This window comes from Nerophis ophidion, linkage group LG03 (assembly GCF_033978795.1).
Source record: "Nerophis ophidion isolate RoL-2023_Sa linkage group LG03, RoL_Noph_v1.0, whole genome shotgun sequence".
Classification (NCBI taxonomy): Eukaryota; Metazoa; Chordata; class Actinopteri; order Syngnathiformes; family Syngnathidae; genus Nerophis; species Nerophis ophidion.
This window is the reverse complement of record NC_084613.1, coordinates 24,356,618-24,379,669: the sequence shown is the minus strand read 5'-3', so window position 1 is coordinate 24,379,669 and position 23,052 is coordinate 24,356,618. Positions and strand designations below refer to the sequence as shown.

The window sequence follows — 23,052 nt, the reverse complement described above, 5'->3', positions numbered from 1 at the left end:
CAATGAGGACACAAAAAGGATGAGGGGACCCTCTGCTCATGTACACAAGGTTGTGCTCAAATTAATGACACTGATGGTTACCCCTGTCTAATAACAAGAGAACACCAACGAGGTAAAATATATGCTTTTTCCGTCTGCGATTTATTATAAAAGGGGGGTTTCTGCTATTGCTAGTTAAGGGGAGTACACACAAAATAATTAAACTAATTTCCAGGATTTTTTCAGAATGCGTGGGGAAGATTTGGCTGTGGATATGAAAGTAAATGCATATTTTACTTCATTCCTTCAGGCAAACGCATTAGGTAAGTATTTATGAAGGTGTTCAGTTTAGAGCTGGGCAATATTACGATTCATAGTTGAATGGAGGTTTTAGAAGTACCGTATTTTCTGGACCATAGGGCGCACTGAGTTATAAAGCGCACTGCCGATGAGTGGGTCTACTCAGGTCTATTTTCATACAAAAGGTGCACTAACGCATTGAACGGTTCATTTAATTTTTTAATTTTTTTAAGTGCAAAACACTTCCTTGTGATCTACATAACATTTAATGGCGGTTCTTTGGTCAAAATGTTGCATAAATTATGTTTTACAGACCATCTTCAAGCCGCTTTCTGACAGTTGCTTCAGGATGCGCCGTTTTGTTGGCGGTCTTATTTACGTGGCTCCCCTTCAGCAGCGTCTTTTCTCTGTCATCTTTGTTGTAGCGGTGTAGCGTGCAAGGATGGGAGTGGAAGTAGTTACTGTTTTAATGACATTCAGACTTTAATTAAATCAAAAACGGAACAGCATCTCCTCATCCATGGCTCTCTAGTGCAATAACAACACCGGAAATGTGTCCTGTGAAAAACCTTCCGACCGGAACCCTCTAATAATTAAAGTTCCTTGGGTGAATGATTAAACTCACTACACCAGTATGTTTTAGCGCTTTCATGGCGAGTTTACTGACAGTACTTTATATTAAAATGGCAACAGCGGAGGATGAATGTCCCATAACAAGAAGATAGAGAAAAAGAAAAAGCTTATCGACGACAGACTACAATGGTGGATGCGTGTGAATTTCCAGGATTTATGCAGATCCCAAATACAAATCAGCATGTACCAGAAGGTAAGAAAAGTTGCTTTTGCATAATATTGCGAAACAAAACGCCAGATAATTAGGGGTGTGACGGTACATGTATTTGTATTTAACCGTTTCGGTACGGGGGTTTCGGTTCGGAGGTGTACCGAACGAGTAGACATGCTAGCAGCTAGCAGGCTAGGACTACATGTTAAAGCCAGAGCTGGAAGACCCTCCTGCCTCGTTAAGATCTCCCGTTTGGGGACACTTTGGCTGCGCGATACAACAATGGAGGACGGACGTTTGTCAAGATTGTTCAGCAGCTGCTTCTGACAACACGTCAAACATGTGTTGCACCTTTCCTGCTTCCGGCTCCCTTAGTGTCTCCCTTGCGCGCGCAACCCTTCAGTCTACCCGGCAGTGGGTCTCCACAGCGCCAGACTCTAGGGTAAATGAAGAGTCCAGCGATTAGTTACAAATTGTGGCTTTATTGAGGTCTTGCACACAGCCAATCTAACAAAACACTAGGCACTCCTGCGCTCTACCGCTCCCTGACACTCACTGACGTCACATATTAAAAAGGGCCACACACACACACATACGCTACTCTCATAAAAGTGGTTCTCAACCTTTTTTCAGTGATGTACCCCGTGAACATTTTTTTAATTAAAGTACCCCCTAATTAGAGCCAAGCATTTTTGGTTGAAAAAAACAGATAAAGAAGTAAAATACAGCACTATGTCATCAGTTTCTGATTTATTAAATTTTATAACAGTGCAAAATATTGCTCATTTGTAGTGTGGTCTTTCTTGAACTATTTGGAAAGAAAGATATAAAAATAACTAAAAACTAGTTGAAAAATAAACAAGTGATTTAATTATCAACTTAAAGTGCCCTCTTCGGGGATTGTAATAGAGATCCATTTGGATTCATGAACTTCATTCTAAAAATTTCTTCACAAAAAAAGGAATCTTTAACATCAATATTTATGGAACATGTCTACAAAAAATGGCGGGCGGTGTTGATGAACGTGGACCCCGACTTAAACAAGTTGAAAAACTTATTGGGGTGTTAGCATTTATGTAGTGGTCAATTGTATGTACTGTACTGTGCAATCTACTAATAAAAGTTTCAATCAATCACTCAAAAAAAAGCACTTTATATGTAGAAAGGTTTTGTTAAGAAACTATTCTGAGCCTTAACTTATTTAGTTTTTATTTTATATATTTTATATATGTATTAACCCTGGCAATGGACCCTGTGTGTGTATGTATGTTATGCCATTGTTTACAAATTTGGTAAATAAATAACCAAAAAATTTATATTTGGTTGTTTTCTTACTGTACCGAAAATGAACCGAACCGTGACCTCTAAACCGAGGTACGTACCAAACCGAACTTTTTGTGTACCGTTACACCCCTAGAGATAATATGTCTTACCTTATACACACACTATAATAAAACTCTTATGATGACTCACAGTACAATCCATTAAGCTCTGCGGCTTTAGAACCAAAATGATTCTGTACATTAGGCGCACCGGGTTATAAGGCGCACTGTCAAGTTTTGAGAAATTGAAAGGATTTTAAGTGCACCGTATAGTCCGAAAAATACGGTAGTCTTAGTCTTCAAGCGGCGCATTGGGCTTCTGTGTGCAAGCAAGAGAGCAGATCTAGATATTAAAGAGCAACGATGCAACAGGAAACTCACACACACACACACACACACACACTCTCTCTCTCTCTCTCTTTAGGTTCATTGCTATGGTTACCTTTTCTTGAGCTTAAATCCGCCCCATCGACACCTACAAGGAGGAAAAGGGTAAAACACAACAAGTCCCATTAAGTGCCACGTATTGCATCCTTAGAGTCTATTCTGCAGCCTGTCAAGCAAATAGAAACTATCTGCCTGTGCGTGTGGGTTAGGGATCGATTATAGATGCAGATATTTGGCATTATGAAGTGTATCAGTATGGGGCTTTTTTTTTTTTAAATAAGTATCTACCTTTTTTCTTTACAACTACAAAAAAACTACAACAGCGGGTACAATAAATACACATACGACACCAGTATTTAGTATTTAAAAATAATAAAAATTGTGAAGTAGATAGTAATAACCACTTCTCAAGCACCAGCATATTTTCCATGCATGAGAAAAGTTCCCTATTCCGTTAAAGCCACTCTTAAAATTAAAACGATTAAAAAATCTTTTAGGAATAAAAAATATTCATTTTGTCAATAATTCTCCCAAAATATGTTTTGATATTGTGTGAATGTGATTGTGAATGGTTGTCTGTCTAATCTGTGCTGGTCGTGCAATGAATTGGCGACTTGTCCACGGTGTAGTAGAATAGGCTCCAGCGCCCCCTTGATCCCGAAAGTGACAAGCTGTAGAAAATGGATGGATGGATGTGATATTTGAGTTGTTGTGGGAATTAGTCTCCGGTCTGCTCAGCTGCTTTCATGCCCCTTTCTCCTCTGCAAACTGGTCCAAACTTTAAATTTCTGCTAGGAAATTCAGCTCATGTCCTTCTTTTCTGGAGTCTTCCCGATCCCGTTTTAGCTACTGCAGCGATCGAGTCGCTGGACAAGCCTCTGTCCGGAACACTCAATAAAGGAGCAACGCAAGTTCCATGTTCCGTGATCCGATCAAGCAACACGACAGATATGGATGAACATGTAGATGACAGAAAATATATTTCTGCCAAAAATGTAAACTTTGTTTAAATTGACAAATATGAGACTTATTATAAATAAATAAAGAAGAGCAGGCAGCAGCTCACATATTCTCATACTTCCCATAACATCCAGGAATGAGCTTGAAAAGTGTCTTATTTGTAAGCTAAGCGAAGGAGCCGAGAATTGGTTTCATTTAAATGTTCGCAATTTTTCAGGGTTCCTCACGAGGAAACCTTCCAATGTATTAAATCCATAAATGCTACAAAATTATATAACATTAAGTATATGGTGAGATATTGTGATGTAAGAGGCATCAACAATATGGGATTTTAAAATCCCATATTTTTACCAATTTTCCAGGATATTAGCAAATGTTGATGCTCCTAAATTAACCACACTTTAGTGCTGCATAACATTATGTTGTTACTGGTCCGATGTTTCCTAAAAACATTTTTAAAACAAAACAACAAAGCTCTGTCCAGCTGTTTACTGACGTGTACTACTCATGTTAAGCTAACTTTTACTGCAAATTAATCCATCCATTTCTACCGCTTGACCATCTTAGAGTCGTGGCTGCATTCGGGAGTACAGTCACGGGGGGAACATGCAAACTCCACAAAGAAAGACCCTGAACCCGGGAATCGAACCCAGGACCCTTTTAGTGAGGCACCGGCACTAACTCCAGTTTCACTGCCCTTGCAATTGAATATTGACTCCAAATATTGATTATTCGCCTCCTTGACTACTACTAATCGGTATCAGCATCAGCCCTGGAAAAACCATGTTGGTCGATCTCTATGTGTGTGTGCGTCTTGGAGACATTCAGAGGGAGTGCAGAACATGTTGCTACCGGTGTGACAGGATGACCTTGAAATAACCAAGCTGGTGACATGTAAATGTAGCGCAGGGTGAACGAGATAAAGATCTAAAAAGGGACCCTTATTTTGCAATATTTCACACAGGAACGTACAAAGACAGTCACCACTTTTGTGCTGACTGGTTAATTTACTTAAAACAGTGACAATGCAATTTTGGTACAGCTATGGCCAACACGCCACCCTTCCAATTAACCGGAAGGTCCACGGGGCGGTGAATCATAGTTTTCGATGATGACAAAAGATGCGTTGTTATTTTGGAATCTGATAGTTTTATTGGAAGCAGATAACAGAGGTGGCATTGTTGTTTTTGGAAGGAGATGACAAAAGCTCTTTTCCAAAAGGTATTCCAAAGTGTGGCGCCGGGGTTATTTGCGGCTATTTTACCAACATAGCAGATTCTAAAACTCTAAATTCTAAAAAAAAAATATAGAAATGAAATAAAAGTGGAATAAAAGAGCAATTAAGTGAAGTGTTACAAAAAAAAGTTACAATGTTGACTCTAATAAAGTTGCCATGCAGGCTGTTTTCGTTTTAATGATCCAAAAGCAATGTCATGAATTAACCTATTCAAGGCTCCAATTTCTTCATAGCAAATATTCTACTTGGAAATAAAGTATTGCATATTTGTGTATATGCCATTCTTTAATCAAAAGGGCATAAAACAAACAAAAAAGCATAACACAATACTAACAATTTATAATCGACAGATAGCTCTGAAGTTGATCTAGAGACTTAAGTGTTGAAAGTAAAATGAAAAAAATGTATGACAATTTTTAAACACTTTTTGGATGCCCAATTATTAAAATTTTGCCACACCTAGTGTGTGTGTGTGTGTGTGTGTGTGACAATCATTGGCACTTTAACTTAATGGGATTTTTTTTTTTTAACTGTCATTGCTGAAAAAATAATCTATTAGAATCAATGTTAGGAATTATCGACCTTTTTAAGTCTCCAATTACTTCACATCCAATATTCCACTCTGATTTTTTGGGGGGGAGAAACGTTGCATATTTTGTGTTAAAGCCATAAAAACAGGGTTTTCAAAACAATTGCATAAAACATAAAAAAACATATTTCATATCGACAGATCTGAAGTTTATCTAGAGATGTAAGCTTTAAATAAAATATTAATATATCACTTTTGTTTAACATTTTTATGACCGAGATCCTTCCGGGACCCCGGGACCAAACTTGAGGGGAGCCCTAAAAGGTAAAAAATATATTTATATTTTATTTGTTTTGAAAATTAATAATAATTGATTTTTCAGGGTGAAAAAGTTTTGACACCTCTGTTCTATTTAATTTACAAGTACAAGGGATGTCAGGGGTTTCATGAAACTTCTAGGTTATAAAAAAGAAAAAGAAAAAAAAAAGAAAAAAAGAGGGTATGCGGTGTCTTTGTGATGGTTAAGGTGCACAAACTCACCGTTCTGGCAGTGGACGCCCTCAAATCCCGGCTGGCACTTGCAGACATACTCGCTGAAAACGTCGCCGCGGCGGGAGTGGCCCGTCGCGCTGCACACACCATCGTTCTTGCACGGGTTGGGTTTGCAGGGACCTTGTGAAAGAGAAGAAATAGACGAATCAAAAATGAATTACTTTTTGTTTTGTTAATGAACTGGTCAAATATTGATAAAGACATCATCAGATTGTGCAGGTGGACCCTGGTGTGTTTTTGGGCTCACCTGTCTCCTTCTCATTGCACGTCTCTCCAGTGAAGCCATCAGGGCAGATGCAAATGGAGGGATCTCCTTCCCTGGTCACGCAAGTTCCACCATTAGAGCAAATATTCACTTTACAGCTATCACCTACAGGGAAAGAGGGAAGGTTTGGGGTTACCAAGTGACTCTTGTAGGAAGAGTATAACGGTCGTGCCCAGATAATGAAATCAGTTAATTAAGATTAAATACTATCCACAAAGTGCTTCAAGGAAATTGGCATGTTTTGTTGTTGGGCAGATGGGGAGAAAACTAAATTTTCTAGATCTATTTGGCTCTTTTAAATGTACGTTAGTCCCTTGTAAAAACTAAACTAACTGATAGGGATGAACCTGTCAGCCTGCTTTATTACCCGGCAGCAGCTAGCAGAGGGCACAGTTATGGCGTAAGATAGCTAAGCAGGAAGCGATAGAAGGCTGCTGCAAAAACTAGGAGGAAAAATTCTTGCAAATATGGTGTGTATCAGTAGACGATTATCAGGGTCCTTTACGTATATCAGTTTTAAGGTCCCAGTTGATCGCTAACCATGACTACCACTAGCTAAAGGCTGGGCTGCACTGTAATGCACTGTATTTATTTACGGAGTATACATCCGACTACATCGCTGGGCACTTCTTGTCTCTTAAAAAAAAATCAAATTACCCCCTGGCTGTAGCTGCTAAATGCATATATAGTACAGATAGTTATTTTGCTTGGCAGATACAAATAAATTACCCCCTGGCTGTAGCTGCTAAATGCATATACAGATGAAGTTATTTTGCTCATCAGATACAAGTTATCACTCAGGCACAAAGGTGTCAACTCAAAGTCCGGGGTCAAACCTGGCCCAACACGCATTTTGTGCAGCCCGCAAAAACCTGGAAATAATACAAGCACTTTTTTTTTCTTACTAAATTTATTTGTTGTTTCTGTCCAAAAATACATGTACTGCAAGCAATTGTACATCTTTTAAACGTTCATATAACGGTAGGGAAGAGATTCATATGGCCCCATTCCTGGGTGGATCTCACGTGAGAAGAAGGTGGGTTGGTTAATATTTTTGCAGTGCAGTCTTCTGAAAATGATGGACAGCGCTACTCTACATAGCAACGGACACTTTGGTCAAAATTGGAATTGCCACACAGCACATTTAAGGTATTCAACACTCTAATGCTGTGGAGAACGCACCACCTCAATTGGGAATGTTTCATGCGCCAGGTAAACCGTGACGAATGGGGCCTTCTGAATCCTCTTGGAGTAAGGCAATAAATCATACGTTCCAGGTATTTTTTGTTCAAATTAAAATAAATTCTTAAAATGTCTGCCTGACCTATGATTTTACAACCAGTTATACATCAGATTGTATACTGTGAAGATGACAATAGACTTACTGTAAAGATGACAACAGATTTTTGGGTAAAATTACAGCGACTAAGCGGTGTTTTACCATAAAAAAATGTGGTGCTGTTTTTTCCATTTATAGTAATACAACGTAAAAACAACAACCATATATATTAAGGAACCAAAACTGGCAGCTTATTGGCCAAGAATATACTGTAAAAAAAAAAAAAAAAAGTGTACCGTTTTTCCATTTACAGTAATATACTGTAAGTGCGACATTTTACAGTAAAACTTAGGCAACTGAGCTATGAGTTGCAAAAATAAACTGTGGTACTGCTATTCAATATACAATAGTATGCTGTAGAAATCACTGGGCTATAAAAAAACATTTATACATACAATTGTTTATTTTTTTTAGATGAACATACAAAACAATCATATGCATAAGCAATTGTGTAATGACATCATGACACAAATGCTTATATATTTGAATTCATTCACTGTTCCAAGCAGCCCACAACTGCAATATTGCCCTCAATGAAAACAAATTTGACACCTCTGCTTTAGCATTTTGAAACAGATGTTTTTATCAGCAGGATTTATTCTTTTCAATCTACTTTTTTGGCACCTTGTGATATTTAAAAGAATAACCTGATGTTACTCCTCTACTAGTGGATCATCAGGTCAATGCTCCTGCTGTGTTGAAGAGTGGAGAAGAGACAAAATGTCGCAGGTAGAACAGCTGAGTAAATCCGGCACACATTGTCACTGTAAACACAGCAAACACCAATGCTGGATGGTTCCAGGGGCTTCGGCGCTGCCTGAACGAGACCATCTGGCAGCAAGCCACTCACGTGCTTCTCAGCAGGCGGCGTGTGATTTGGCACTTAGTAACTTATCAGGCAGCTTTCAAAAGTAAAAAAAAATTGTTTGGAAAACAGCAGAGTTCAGATTCAGTGCTAATCATTTTTTTCACCTCGCCTATTGAGACTGGAACTATACAGAGGAAGTACAGGAAGTGGGAGCTTGAATCACGCAGGCTCAGGCCAAGTTAACAATTACCATTTAGATCATTGTTATTGAGGTTTGGCCCACAAGCATAAAATTGATGGTTTGAGTTGCAGTGTCTGCAAAATATGCTAAAATGAGCCGTGGCCTCATTTTCTCACAACTTGAGCCCCCACAACTTAAAGAAAACACTGCAGAAGTATGTATTTATTTGTAGGAACAGGTTTAAGAGTTGTGTTGTTCTCACTCCTGAATATTGTCGTGTTTTCTCGCCACACACACACACACACACACACACACACACACACACACACACACTTGCATATTCAACAGTATACACTACTTACAAAAAGTTAGCGATATCCTTTTTTAGGGTGACATTTCAGGACAAACATGAAATGCACTAAAACCTTTACACTTGATCGAGGCTTCAGACAGGATATTCTCAGGAGTCAGTCAGCAGGTTGCAAAATAATTACAGTCGAAACTCACATCGTACTTCGAAGTTTGAGGCTTCACTATCGCGGATTTTTTTAAAGCATATTTTTGGCCTATATTTATACTTTTTAGGCATAAACATGGCTAAATCAACTACAGATATCCCTAAAGGAGACCAAACCAATCAGATAATGCTGTTCAGTATTGTGAGCACTGATTCAGCATCCATTTATCAATCAATGTTTCCGCCACTGACCAAAATGGCAGCCCGAGTACAGCCCCGTCAGTCTGCATTGCTTTAAAACATAATCCAATCTCGGCATGAAAACAACACCTTAACTGTAGACATTTGTCCATGAAAATATGGAGAAGCTGCCAGATGGCGTGCCCGGCACGTCTCAGTTCTTTCGGTCTTCTGAATCTACAAACTTTTGGACAAATCGATCATTACTATTGCTAAGGGATCGGTATCATTCACATTTGAACAGATATGGTACAAATTCTTGGTACTGGTACCCAACGGTACCAAATTTCAGTATTTTATTTTTGTGTTAAAATTGTTTTATTGTTTATGATAATAAAATCTGATTTCTTATTGCAACATAAAAAAAATAGATGATTACGTCTGTCCAGTAGTTACATATTTTATTTCTTTATAACATTTCTGAGTCTCAATTACAGTTGCATGTCCAAGAAGTTATATGGTGTTGGCGAGTCAGTTCAGTCTTTGAGGTCTAGTCTTGTGTTGCGCCCTAAAACGTGTTAATACTGTGAGTATTGTACTTATTACACACAAGGTATTTAATTGTAACGTGCATCTCACTTGTAGTTCTCATTAACAAATTAGGAGGTGCTGAAATCGCCATGTAACATAAAACATAAAGGTAATCAGTAGTATGTCACTAGCAAAGTCAATGTTCTTTAGCATCAAGCTAGTGCATTTTTGGAAAAGTGAAGCCTTACTTGGCTTAGGTTGGAGAGTTTTGAGTTCATTTCTTTGTTGGCACTGAAAATCGCAACATTACCAGTTGCACTCTCAGTACTGCTGGAATGCTCGCCAAGTGTCGAAGACGTCACACCCAACCCAGGTATCTTAAAATGGCACAGTTGGATTTGACGTGAATCGGCGGGATTCAGGTTATGCCAAAAAAATACCCATCCCTACCGGTTGCTGCCAACTTTGACCTCTCCGGACCGTCACTCATAGACATCTGTGTGCAACGTACACATTAAAAACTAAAAATGATTCAATTTCATTTCAATGAGAGGCGCTGATTTGTGCTTTTTAAGCTAAGCATTCGGTCGTGGAACCAATTAAGCTCTTAAATTGACAGTACTATTGTGTAATTGCCAGCACGCAGCAGTAGTGAATGAGATAATCTAATTACAAATGGACATGCAGTAATTAGCCGGTTGACTTGGCAGTTCTATTTAAATCTGCTGTTAAAAATAAGGTACAGTCAAAAACATGGGTTGATATAATTCCTGGTAATCCATTTAGATGAACAGCCAGACAAGGCTATTTGAGTCAATAGACTGCACCTCCAATTGGATATTTTGTCTTATGGAGCGCTGTAACCTTCAAGCTGTTTTCGTCCCAACTGTTGCACCACAAGCACACCCTTATCCCAAAGTTTTGTTTGTCTCCAGGAAGGACCAACCCCTTGTTTCCTGCTAAAGTGGCAATATTGAGAGAGATTAATAAGCCATAAAAGTCCATGTGGATTTCATGAAGCATTCGTGACGCATCAGTCAAGGCGGGCAGCCACGAGACGGTGGTCAAAGCCAACTGGAAAATCAGAGTTGTGATGCCAGTGATGGTTTAAAAGGAAATAACCAAGATAACTGACACAGGAAAAGTATTTGACCGTCTAGCATACGAGATTCTGAACTAAACTTCAGTGTTGTTGTGTTTTAGTTACTTACACCTGAAGAAACAAAGGATGACTGTTGTCCTACAAATTCTAAGTTAAACTTTGCGGTTTTAAAAACAACCTCACCCAGAGCCTTGGTTGATTTTAATCGCAGTGACAGATTGGGAAGTTATGAGAGGTTGTGTTTGGCAGAACAAGTCATTCCCACAGGGCATTGTGCTCTCCTCCCGCACACTGAGTCACGGTCTAGGTCTTGGCCCGGTGCAAGACTTTGCACAATTTAATATTGTAGGCATGAGTGAACTCGGAAGTCATATGATACCGAGGAAGAAGGGTTGGGACGCCAGGTCTATGCAGAGTTGACAGCTATAAGAGCTGCTCCTGCAAAAACTTTCTACAAGATTTTTTAAGATGTGTCTGAGGAACTTTTTGTCCTTTTGTGAGTGCAGGGGGGGAACTTGGACCCGCTAAAAATCTACAGTTCTTTTTCACCCAGACCAAACACATCCAAGCCTTTATGAAACTTGTGTGTGAATTAAGATTCAAGCGCCTATACCTGAAAAGGTTGTAGTTCAAACCTAAAGTTAATTGGTTAATCGAAGCAACAGTAGCTCAGTCTATCCTGGCCTTTTGGTTATAGGTTCAAATAGGTATAACACTGTGTTGGTTAAAAGGTGTGCAATACTTCCAATCCACGTAGTACGGCGTCATAACTGTGCTTTAGCATAAAAAACGCACTGGGCTCAGAGTCTGTTTGCGCTCGCAATGTGTTTTTCTCCGTTCGCGTGACAATCCACCCTTTTGGCACTGAATACCACTCCCTTCCATTTAAATGGTAAATGGGTTATACTTGTATAGCGCTTTTCTAAGGTACTCAAAACGGTTTGACACTATTTCCACATTCACCCATTCACACACTGATGGCGGGAGCTGCCATGCAAGGCCCTAACCACAACCCATCAGGAGCAAGGGTGAAGTGTCTTGCTCAAGGACACAAAGATCATGACGAGGTTGGTAGTAGGTGGGGATCAAACCAGGAACTCTGAGGTTACTGGAATGGCCACTCTCCAAACCGAGCCTCGCGCCCTTTAAACGCCTACTCTCTTGTAGGCAGAACCAATCAGAGGGAACCTGTTGTGTGTCCCTTCTTTAGACTACATACCCCAATATTAGTATATATTATCCTTTAATATACATGTTTTACACAACAACCTATTAAAAATGACCATTTAACAACTTAATGTGATCCCAGATGTGGAAAGACAGGAGGAGGCAGTGTGCAGGTAAAAAGTATTTCATTTGTGACAAAACAAAATGCAAGTGCAGCTAGGAAAAAGCACTGAAGCATAAAGAAAACATATACCGTAAGGCTAGTCAGTGTACTGACCTCTGAAAGACTAACATGTTCTGTCTGTAGCACAAACAAACGAACAGCATACACACACACACACGAAACAGACAGTGTCCACAAAGCATAATATTCCGACATTGGAAGGTCACGCCAGCTGAACGAAATGGAGCAAATCATAATGGCAAACAGGTGGAATAGACAGGAGAAAATGTTGCAGTTGAACACACAAAACAGGAAGAGCAACCAAAAGCGCTAGACAATAGGCCTTTTTCCACCGGTTCCTGGAACTAGAGGTTCCTGTAGAAGCGTGTAGTTTGTGTTTTCACCGTATTTCACAGTTCATGTAGTTTATGCAAATCAGACTGATGATGTATGGAGTAGAAGTTTAGTATATTTCTACATTGATATCATGCAAATAAACAGACATTATGTCACAGTTCACAGTCCCCACATATGCAGTCCCTTCCCAGGTCTCATGTTGTTCCCGTTGGTTTTAGTTTTTTGCCCCGATGTTGGATCTGAGCAGAGGATGTCGTCGTGGCTTGTGCAGCCTTTTGAGACAATTGTGATTAAGGGCTATATAAGTAAACTTTGATTGATTTATTGATTGATAGCTTACTTGTTACTGGAAAAACTAACGGCGTTGTAATTGTGTAAAAACGATTTTCCGAACATTGGTTAAAACGCCAAAGAATCATCTAAATATTGTAATGACGTGACTCGAGCTGTTATCAAAGGTTTATCAGCCTTCAATGGAAGTCGTTAGAATTTGACTACTGTAGGCCGTAGTGACGCAAAAATAAACAAGACACAAATAGAAACATCTTACGCCGTAAATTTTTTATTCAACAGATGTGGGAACCTGCTGTTCTCCAAATTCTCCGCTTACATCTTCCCTTTCCCAGCATCCCAGCCGATAAAAATGCAGCACACATGTAAACAAAGACGAACATAGGCAGAGAAAGCTACAAGTAGTGATGATGCCTTGAAGGCCATGGGAAACCACATCTATTAAACATTGAATTAACTACATGTGGAACATAACATAACATAGTACTTTACAAAATAGTCAAAACAAAAAAATAATAAAAACATGAAATACTATTCAAAATATTTTATCAAATCGATGACAGGATACAAATTAAGGTAATTTTAAAAGTTTGCAGATGCCTTGTTTTTAATTAATACGTAGGCCTACTGCGGTACTGTATTTTAATGTTTGCTATTATGGTGGTACTTGGACAGCCAAGTATTTTCTGAGGTGGTACTCGGTGAAAACTGTTTGAGAACCACTGCTGTAAACCTCAGAATCTAAAAACAACTCTTTTTCACAGTTTGACTCTAACAGTTTCCTTAGATTGGCTCTGACCAGGAAACAGCGGGCATTCAAAAAGTGACCTATCAGAAGGGAGGAGAGTTGTTGGGCCGCCTCTAAGTTCCAAAAAACATAAATGGCCCAGGCGTGGAGAAAGACACATCACTAGTGCAAACAAAGTCTGCGCGCAAGCAAAAAGACGCAGTGTGGTTTTTTGTTACCGTTAAGTCAATGAAAAAAATATTAAAGCAGTTTTATACACTAGGTTTGTGAGATATGCACCAAAGCATAATTATGGCCTACAAAATTTTATTTGATTGATACTGTTCCAACCATAGCAAGTTACACTAAAAGATCCAGCGGCCAAAACAGATTTTGGAATACGCGCGTACACAGAAAGATCCTAAGGCCATCTATGGTTGCTGCATGCGTTGATGTGGTTACGTCACAACTTGCATGCTGAGGCCTCAACCCTGTGCCCTCTCTTCCATCATGCACAAACTTGCATGCTGGAGATCCTGGCAAGGAGCCTGTGCTATTCTCTTTTTCCTAAGAAAAAAAAAAAAGAAGAAAAAAAAAGAGGGCGAGTAACACGATTCAGTCCGGTAGCCTTTTATTCAAATCGACACATCTGCGAGGCATCAAGCAGGAGTGAATGAGGATACAAGGATAGGCTCAAGTAACCCCAGCCGGGCCATTAGCAGGCTCAGCAGGGCTCCAGATGCAGGTGAGCTTTGTGTAATCTGTAAGCGCTACTGCACAACCATCTGCTGCAGCTCTAAAAGAAAAAAGAAAACATGAGACCGAGCTGCTAAAAATACACTCGGGGCGCCACGCATCATCAACAAAACAAGCTTTGCTGTGAAGCGCTGTCACTGAATGAAATTGAGGCCAGGATGGTGCCACAACATCTCTTCTCTACCGATATATCCATTCAGTCAATGCATCCAGCGAAGAGCGTAAATTATTCAACATGGCAGACTAGACATTAATTAAGAGGCCTAAATTAGACTATATTCCTTTGAAACACTGATTAAGGAAACCATTTTAAATTCTAGCAGGGGTGGATCCCTCTCTTTTCCCGATAACTGTTTCCCTAGTGAAGATAATTATGATAATTGAGATTTTTTTATCACAGATTAAAGATGACTTGGAATGACTCATCTAAACCATGTTCACACAAACACAACATTTGTGTTTATGTATGGATGGGTAAAACAGATTTGTGGTTGGAGTCATAAGAAATACAAGAAATCCTCTCATGTAATTAAACCTTATCAACTTCAGTCGCATACAATACATATCTGATTCAAATCCACAAAGCAAAGGAGCCTGGGCCGGATTTAAAAAAACAAACAAAACAAAAAAAACAGAATTGTACCATACACACCGACTTGAACAAATCTGATACATGTCACATGTGGGGGAAAAAAATCTAAATTGACCTGTAGTGTGAAGGTCTAAAACTGTAGTCTGACTTGTGTTCGAATGAAATACATCAAGGGTTGTACTGTGACATCACCCAATGAATACACTGAAATTGAGAGACAAGAAAACTAAATTCAACCCGAATATTATCATTTGGTTTTATGGCTTCTAATGCTGATGCACCATATTCCTTGTGTGTTTTGTGCAGCAAAGAAATATCCATAAATTAGCCGCACTGTTTTATCATTTGCCGGGTATTAGGAGTGTAACGGTACACAAAAATGTTGGTTCGGTACGTAACTCGGTTTAGAGGTCACGGTTCGGTTCATTTTTGGTACAGTAAGAAAACAACAAAATATAAATGTTTTGGTTATTTATTTACCAAATTTGTAAACAATGGTTTGATCCTTTTAACATTTAGAACACTATAATAATTCTACCCACGTTAATCCACATTAAACTGCCTCAAGTTGTTGCTTGGATGAAGTAAAATGACAACTTTTCTTCTACATATAAAAAATGCAACATTAAACAGTTTCAAGTCAACTCATCATGCCTAATTTATTACAGCATTTGGGAAGCCTGTAGTTGATTTTTATTATGTAAATGTTATATTCGTATCAACATGTGATAGCAGGGACCCTGCAATTCAAAACTAGGCTGCTACATTACTAATGATTAATGTAACTATAGCTAAAAAAAAAATAGTACAATAGCAATAGGCGAGACTTTTCATCCCTGACCACCACATGGAGTTCATGTAGGCTTTATTTTGCACTTACATTATTATATACACTTTCAGAGACAGAAACTCTTCATTTGATATAATGTCCTTTTTTGCTGCTTCAACACACCTCAATCAACACTGTCCATAACACACACACACACACGCGCGCACACACACACGCACACACCGCAAAATTAGCTAACGTTACGCTAAAAGCTAGCTAGCCTTCACCTCAAACCAGCACTGTGAGTGAGCTGAGCTGCAGTTTGTTTCTTGAAGGTCAACCGGCTCATAGTGATGTTTAGAAAGTAGTTCACTTGGAAGTGTTTAGTATAATTTGGGGAGAGTCCGTTGCTCCCCTGCTAAAGACCTATCTGCTCGACGCTAAAGCGCTGGCTAGATGCGCTCTGAATACGCACTGCTGATTGGCTTGTTACCGCTACGGTTGTAACCAATCAGATGGTTGTGTGGGAGGGACAATGCGGGGTGCTGTGTACAGACAGAGACAGAACGGAGCAGAGCAGCTTGTTAAGACTTTAGCATAGGCGGCTACTTCATATGTTCGTGTGGAACTCGTTCGGTACTCCTCCGTACCTAAAAGGTTCAATACAAATACACGTACCGTTACACCCCTACCGGGTATACAAAGTGTAGGAAAAAAGTAGCGGCATACAGTCCGGAATTTGTGGATTATTTGTCAATTTAGTTTTTTTATAGTTTTATTTCGTTTTACTTTTGTTACTCAATGTAAAATTTGCACCACAACCACAAAATGTTTCCATTGTAAGATAAATAAACTCTATCCTATCCTATCCGTCAGGAGTTTTAGCGCTGTTTATCATTAACACAAGTAATTGTTACATGGCTAGCACGGGGACAGTTATAGGTCTGTCATTTTAAATTGAAGTTTGATTTAATACGTTGTTTGTGTGCAAACCTTGTTCACACTGCAGATCAATTTCGATTTTTTTTGCCCATATCTGACGTGAATCCGATTTTTTGATGTCAATGTAAACAGTGCAATTCTGATTTTGGAAATCTGACCCAGGCCGCGTTTTTATGTGGGTACAAACCAGATACGTATCAAATGCGACTGCAGTCTGAACACATCCGACCACTACGTCAAATAATAATGAGTCGTAATTCTTTGCCAAAATGGACAGTTTCTAAATAAATAGTATAACTCACATAAATGTTCCACAAGTCCTGCCGCCGACTGCTCGCCCACACGAAAACTGCGAGTGCCAAAATGTTTGCCCTTTTCCTTCCTAATTTTCAATGTGCAATTATTTGGTTAAAAAAATGTTGACTTTGAATGCACAAAATCCTTGAAATTGCCACAAATGCGCAGGAGTAAAACAGACTAGAAGTAAAGCCATATTTATTTCCGTAAACACTGCAGCACGTGTGACCTCATGTGGGTCAGTTTGCATTCACATAATCAATCAATCAATCAATGTTTATTTACATAGCACTAAATCACAAGTGTCTCAAAGGGCTGCACAAGCCACAACAACATCCGCGGTACAGAGCCCACATAAGGGCATGGAAAAACTCACCCAGTGGGATGTCGACATAAGACAAAAGATTTTTTTTTGCAATGTTTTACCTTCAAAGAAATCCAAATTTGGACATCCTACCCTGCAGTGTGAATACAGCCCAAGATTTAACACAACCAAAACAAGACTCCACAGAAACAAAATTGGAGATCACTGATGCAGACCACCACTCATACACAAGGAAACCTCGGAGTACATCAAACATACAACCAGGACATCAAAATGGAAACACACCACATCCAATATAGTTCTCATTAAGACGAAACTGAGGTACAGTTCCTATTTACACTTTTTAGTCAACATACAGTACAGGAAGTCATGGCTGACCACCAGCCAGGCGTCAGGTTATATTCAGCCGGGGCTCATTTTGAATACCTTATGAGGTCTTGTTGGTGGAAATGAACAACTCAACAAAGAAGACCATTTTCCATCCCAGTTAGATAAACTGACGCTTTTTAGTCAGTAACAGCTTACACCTTGTAAACATTTAGCACAGCACAGCTCCCAATGAGCTGTAGGAGGTTTACTGACATGTCTGTGTTGGCTTTAGTCTAAAATATGACTCAACGCTGAGGTCAGACGTTGTGACCGCACCTACTCTCCATGCCCCTGTGAAACTCTGTAAGACTGTAGGGACGAATGGTTCAAGACAAATATTTAAATACTGCATCACTTTGTACAGTAAATGTGAAGCTGCTACCATTAAGCTGGTGTTTTATCATAAAACTCCCTAAATGGTGAACCACATTTTTCTCCATGCTTTTGGGACACTATACTTTTTTTTTCTCCACAAAAATTTCACCAGGCCTTGCCCTTCAAGAACATGCTTACAAAGCATCAGCATATTAACACCATACCCACAGTCCGTGAATCATTGTGGTAGCAGAATCATTCTTTGGACTTTTTTTTTCTCCAGCCAAAATTAATTTGGCCAAAAAACAATTCAGTTCTTCAATACAAAACAGTATTTTTGCTTGCATGACAGTCACTATGTTTCCGTGCACTAAATTAGTCTGATTTCTCAAATAGTTTGTTTTTTTTGGATTTTCACACCCATATGTGAAATGTAAGTATCCATGCACACTTTCTAATGCGATTATTGGTCATACTCCGTGTACCTCCTGTACACTGGGGGGAGCTTATTTTGTCGGATAAATGTTTTGGCTTTTCTGGTTGACCTATGATGTCACACGAGGCAACTGTGGCTAAAGTCACAAGGGTCTAGCTCTGTTGTGGCCGATGTCCACTGTAATATTGGCTCAAATTACAAATATTTGGTGCTTCTAATGGCTATTCTGATGTTAAATCACAGACAGCATCAACAAATGATCTTAGATTGCACTACGAACGTGAAGCGACTACCAAGAACGTATTGGAGCGGATACAGATTCTAAGCAAAGAAAGACCGGCGACAGTTTTCGGACAAAGAATCATGGAAACAAAACTTTTGAATGTCTCGGAGTTCATTCATGAGACTTTGTGGATTGATGGAAGGAGTTTTAAATTCAAAAGTAAAATACTGTTCGTGCCCCAATAGCAAACGTCATCTGTTCCAGATGACGTTTGCTATTGTTTTGGACTATCAATTGTGTGGAAAATAGTTATTGTTAAATCAGTTTGAAGTGCACACACGCAGTGTGAAGGTTTGTGTACACTTTATTATTTGCCTTGTAAAAGACCTGCTTCATTCTCTTTAATATCATTCATATCTCGTCCGGGAGTTCGAATAAAGCCGGCATTCCACATTTCTTTCTTGAATAAATCGGCCTTTTTTTTCCTAACCATCGATGGACTTCAAATTGTTATGTTCTTTTAATTCGTAAAGCAAATAAACAGCCCTTCTTCATTACAATTGTTGCCTAATATGTTTTTAATTGAATAGTATCTGCTTCCGGGTTATATCCCGCGTGTTGAGACTGGCACATGGGAAATACAAAGAAGTCCCCTTTGGCAGCACACATCCTTTCGAGAAATCTGGTTTCCAACCTCATTATCTAGGTGTGTTAGTCCGACTTTTCAAAAACCTAACACGATCGGATTAAGGTGTTTCCATGGGTTGTAGGATGCCTATTTAGAGCCAAACTATCCCCAAGAGGGACAAGCGGTAGAAAATGGATGGATGGATATTTGAGAAATCGGGCTAATTTAGTTCATGGACCAAACTGACTGACACAACATGACATCAAAATGCACAAACAAATGGCTTCATCAGAAGAAAGTACAGGTTTCAAAAAAAGCTAAAACCAATTGAAAATCAGTGAGGTGAACTAAAGGAGGCAAGTTCACAAAAAATGGCCTTGCAATCGGACACATTTGGAGTACAAGACTACTGCCCAAAAAAGAATTACAGCAAAATGTGCATCAATGAAGAATTACTTTTTAGTGGTGCAGCATCTATTTAAAAGTGTGCAATCCATCCATTTCAATGGAATTCTACAAACCCCGTTTCCATATGAGTTGGGAAATTGTGTTAGATGTAAATACAAACGGAATACAATGATTTGCAAATCCTTTTTAACCCAAATTCAATTGAATGCACTACAAAGACAAGATATTTGGTATTCAAACTCATAAACTTTATTTTTTTTTTTTGCAAATAATAATTAACTTAGAATTTCATGGCTGCAACACTTGCCAAAGTAGTTGGGAAAGGGCATGTTCATCACTGTGTTACATTACCTTTTCTTTTAACAACACTCAATGAACGTTTGGGAACTGAAGAAACTAATTGTTGAAGCTTTGAAAGTGGAATTCTTTCCCATTCTTGTTTTATGTAGAGCTTCAGTCGTTCAACAGTCCGGGGTCTCTGCTGTCATATTTTACGCTTCATAATGTGCCACACATTTTCGATGGGACACAGGTCTGGACTGCAGCCTGGCCAGGAAAGTACCCGCACTCTGAATGGGGCTTGGCATTATCTTGCTGAAAATAAGCAGGGGCGTCCATGAAAAAGACGGCGCTTAGATGGCAGCATATGTTGTTCCAAAACCTGTATGTACCTTATAGTATTGATGGTGCCTTCACAGATGTGTAAGTTACCCATGCCTTGGGCACTAATCCACCCCCATACCATATGATCGTCAAGTGCTTGAGAGCGTGAAAATCATGCGCAACCCAGGTACCGTAACATGGCACAGTCAAATTTTGGGTGAATCAGTATCTGGTAGGACCAGCGGGATTCGGTCGGTGGTCAAAAAAGTACCGGTTTTGGTACTCATATCCAGTTCCAATTGTTTTGCATTGTAAACACATTGTATCTTAATAGGGGTGTGGCGACTTGTCCAAGGTGTACGCCACCTACCGCCCGAAAAGGACAAGCGGTAGAAAATGGATGGTTGGATGTTTACTTTCCTTTTCCACTGTAGAGTGATGAATAACTAAACTAGAAAAGAAGATGAAAAAAGTACCATAAGCTATGAGTAAATTTGGAGACAAGTGACATTTGAAATGCTCCCAAATGAGACCAATCATGAGCCATACACATTAGACTAGCCCCTCTTATCTTAAAACCCAATTTGACCCCATCATAAGACGTTTATTGTAAATTGCAGGGTTTGTGTGTGTGTGTGTGTGTGTGTTGTTTCAAAAGGCAGGGCAGTTCTAGAAAAACAAATGAAGTTTTTTTTCCCAAACCTGCTTAGCAAACTTCAGTTATTTCATAGGCTAAATAAATTGATTCTAAGCTCATCCAGCAAGCAAAAAATTGCGGGTGAGCAGAAAACCACCAAATAAGCTCTAGAAAATCAGTTTCCCTCGCAAAAGGGGAAGCTTCAACCATGTTATTATTCTCCAAAGACTACATTATTCTCCAAAGACCACATTTTAAAAACGCTTGACGTCTTTTACTGTTGTTTTAGCCACATTTGTGGTATTTTTGCTGGATTTTCTTTTTTTTTAAATCTGAGGTACAACTATTAACGTTTTTTATTTGATCATGAGTACAAATCTGGAAAATGACATCATCTGATGTTTCTATTTGTATTAATATAAAAAAAATTGTTTCATTCCATGCATATGTTTTGTAAGCTGTGTGCGTGAGGAGGAGGAGGAGGAAAAAGAAGTCAGGAGAGGAAGAGAAAGAATAATCAGGCCATTTTTCCCTTTTATGGTCCATCGCCCTACATGTGTTTGGTGCATTCAGGGGACAACAAAACCAAAACGCCAATGGCATGACGTTAACACTGGACAAGAATAATGGCAGGTCATGTGACCCCAAAAGGTCCCACGATAAAATGTCAATTTCCCTCAAGTTTACATTCTAACACCGTATACTACAAAAACACTACAAAGGATTATACATGTCACTTATAATGCGACTATTTGTTTTGTTTGTAAAACTCAATGTTTGATTATGCCTTTTCCGAGCCAAACAATGACCATCAAACCTCTCATCCACACGCGACCGGAAGCTCACATTATTAAATTAGCCGTGTCGCTTGAGAGAAAAAAACTGCTACCACTCGACTTTATGACAAACAACGTTTAGAAGGATTAAGATATGATAAGTGAAAAGAACACAACAGCAAAAACAACAAACTAGCTTGAGGAGTCATTTTAGTCATTTAAACGGTATCTAACCATAACAAAAAAACGCGCGCGTGTGTGTGTCTGTGTGTTCGTGTGCGTGTGTGTGGGAGGGCTAAGTACTTACCCTTCACCCCGAGCAAGAGTCGAGCCGTGCAAAGTTGCAGCAAAAAGAACAAACATTTAGTTTTCTCCGTCATCTTCCTCTACAATATAGTCAGTTGTTTAACAGTTTTGTGGGAGCGACAACACTTCACGGTGCTGATTTTACAGGCAGAAGCTCGCGCCTGAGAACTCTGCGAGCAGCAGCCGTATAAATAGAGTAAGGCACGTGCGTATCAGCGGCCGGCCAATCACGGGCCGTCTTTAGGGGCGGCCACGCCTCCAACTACCTCTCTACTGTTGATGGGGAAAAATGCTAAAGGGATCAATATATGTACTGTACAATATACGGTGTTCATATAGATCAATGGTTCCCAAACTGGTATGCTGCAATTTGAAAAGAGAAAGGTTAAACACAAATGTGTATTTCACAAATAAAACCCAATTTAGTAAACCAATTTATTTTTTAGCAGTTTTAACTGTTTCAGCAACATAGAATGGTAAATAAACATTCCACCAGTAACCTTCATTGTCTCACACACGTTCTGGCGAGTCCCCAATTTCATGTTGACTTGAACTCAACATGATGTTGACCGCCAGAATGCGGTTTTTATTATAAGATAAAATTCTGAACATTAAAAGCTTGAAATTACAAACCTGAGCTTTTGCTTTTGTAGTCTATGCTGTCGGATCTGACTGGGCCAGAGCGGCGTGTGGTAACCGGACCCTGATGCGTCGTCCACTGACTCGTCCTGCTGCACGTGTTGTGTACAAATCGTCAAACAAACGTTCGAACTTCTGACTTCGACTTCGGACTGCCGCCCCCCTACCACCCCCTTCTTCCTCACCGCCCCCCCAGATCTTTCCACCGCCCCCATAATTGCTATTTATCTATATTATAGATAAATAGCAATTAGTGAGTTTTTAAAGAACATGTTCATATATGGGGATAGGTTGATTGGCAACACTAAATTGACCCTAGTGCAGTGGTTCTTAAAGGCCTACTGAAACCCACTACTATACCCACCACGCAGTCTGATAGTTTATATATCAATGATAAAATATTAACATTGCAA

At 39.3% G+C, this 23,052-nt stretch overlaps 1 protein-coding gene across 4 annotated transcripts in view; it reads right to left on the bottom strand.

The window, feature by feature from the left end:
* Positions 1-22,185, bottom strand: part of LOC133549339 (EGF-like repeat and discoidin I-like domain-containing protein 3) — a 46,555-nt gene extending 24,370 nt beyond the window's left edge. For 2 of the 4 annotated variants that reach the window (XM_061894640.1, XM_061894641.1), the window contains exons 1-4: positions 22,002-22,185; positions 6,298-6,420; positions 6,039-6,170; positions 2,828-2,860 (exon numbers count right to left, since the gene is read on the bottom strand). In XM_061894640.1, the coding sequence (XP_061750624.1) occupies positions 2,828-2,860; positions 6,039-6,170; positions 6,298-6,420; positions 22,002-22,074 (361 nt within the window). In that variant the 5' untranslated portion in view covers positions 22,075-22,185. The remainder of the gene's footprint in view (positions 1-2,827; positions 2,861-6,038; positions 6,171-6,297; positions 6,421-22,001) is intronic. The other 2 variants (XM_061894642.1, XM_061894644.1) reach the window with 1 other exon arrangement.
* Positions 22,186-23,052: the final 867 nt, after the last annotated feature.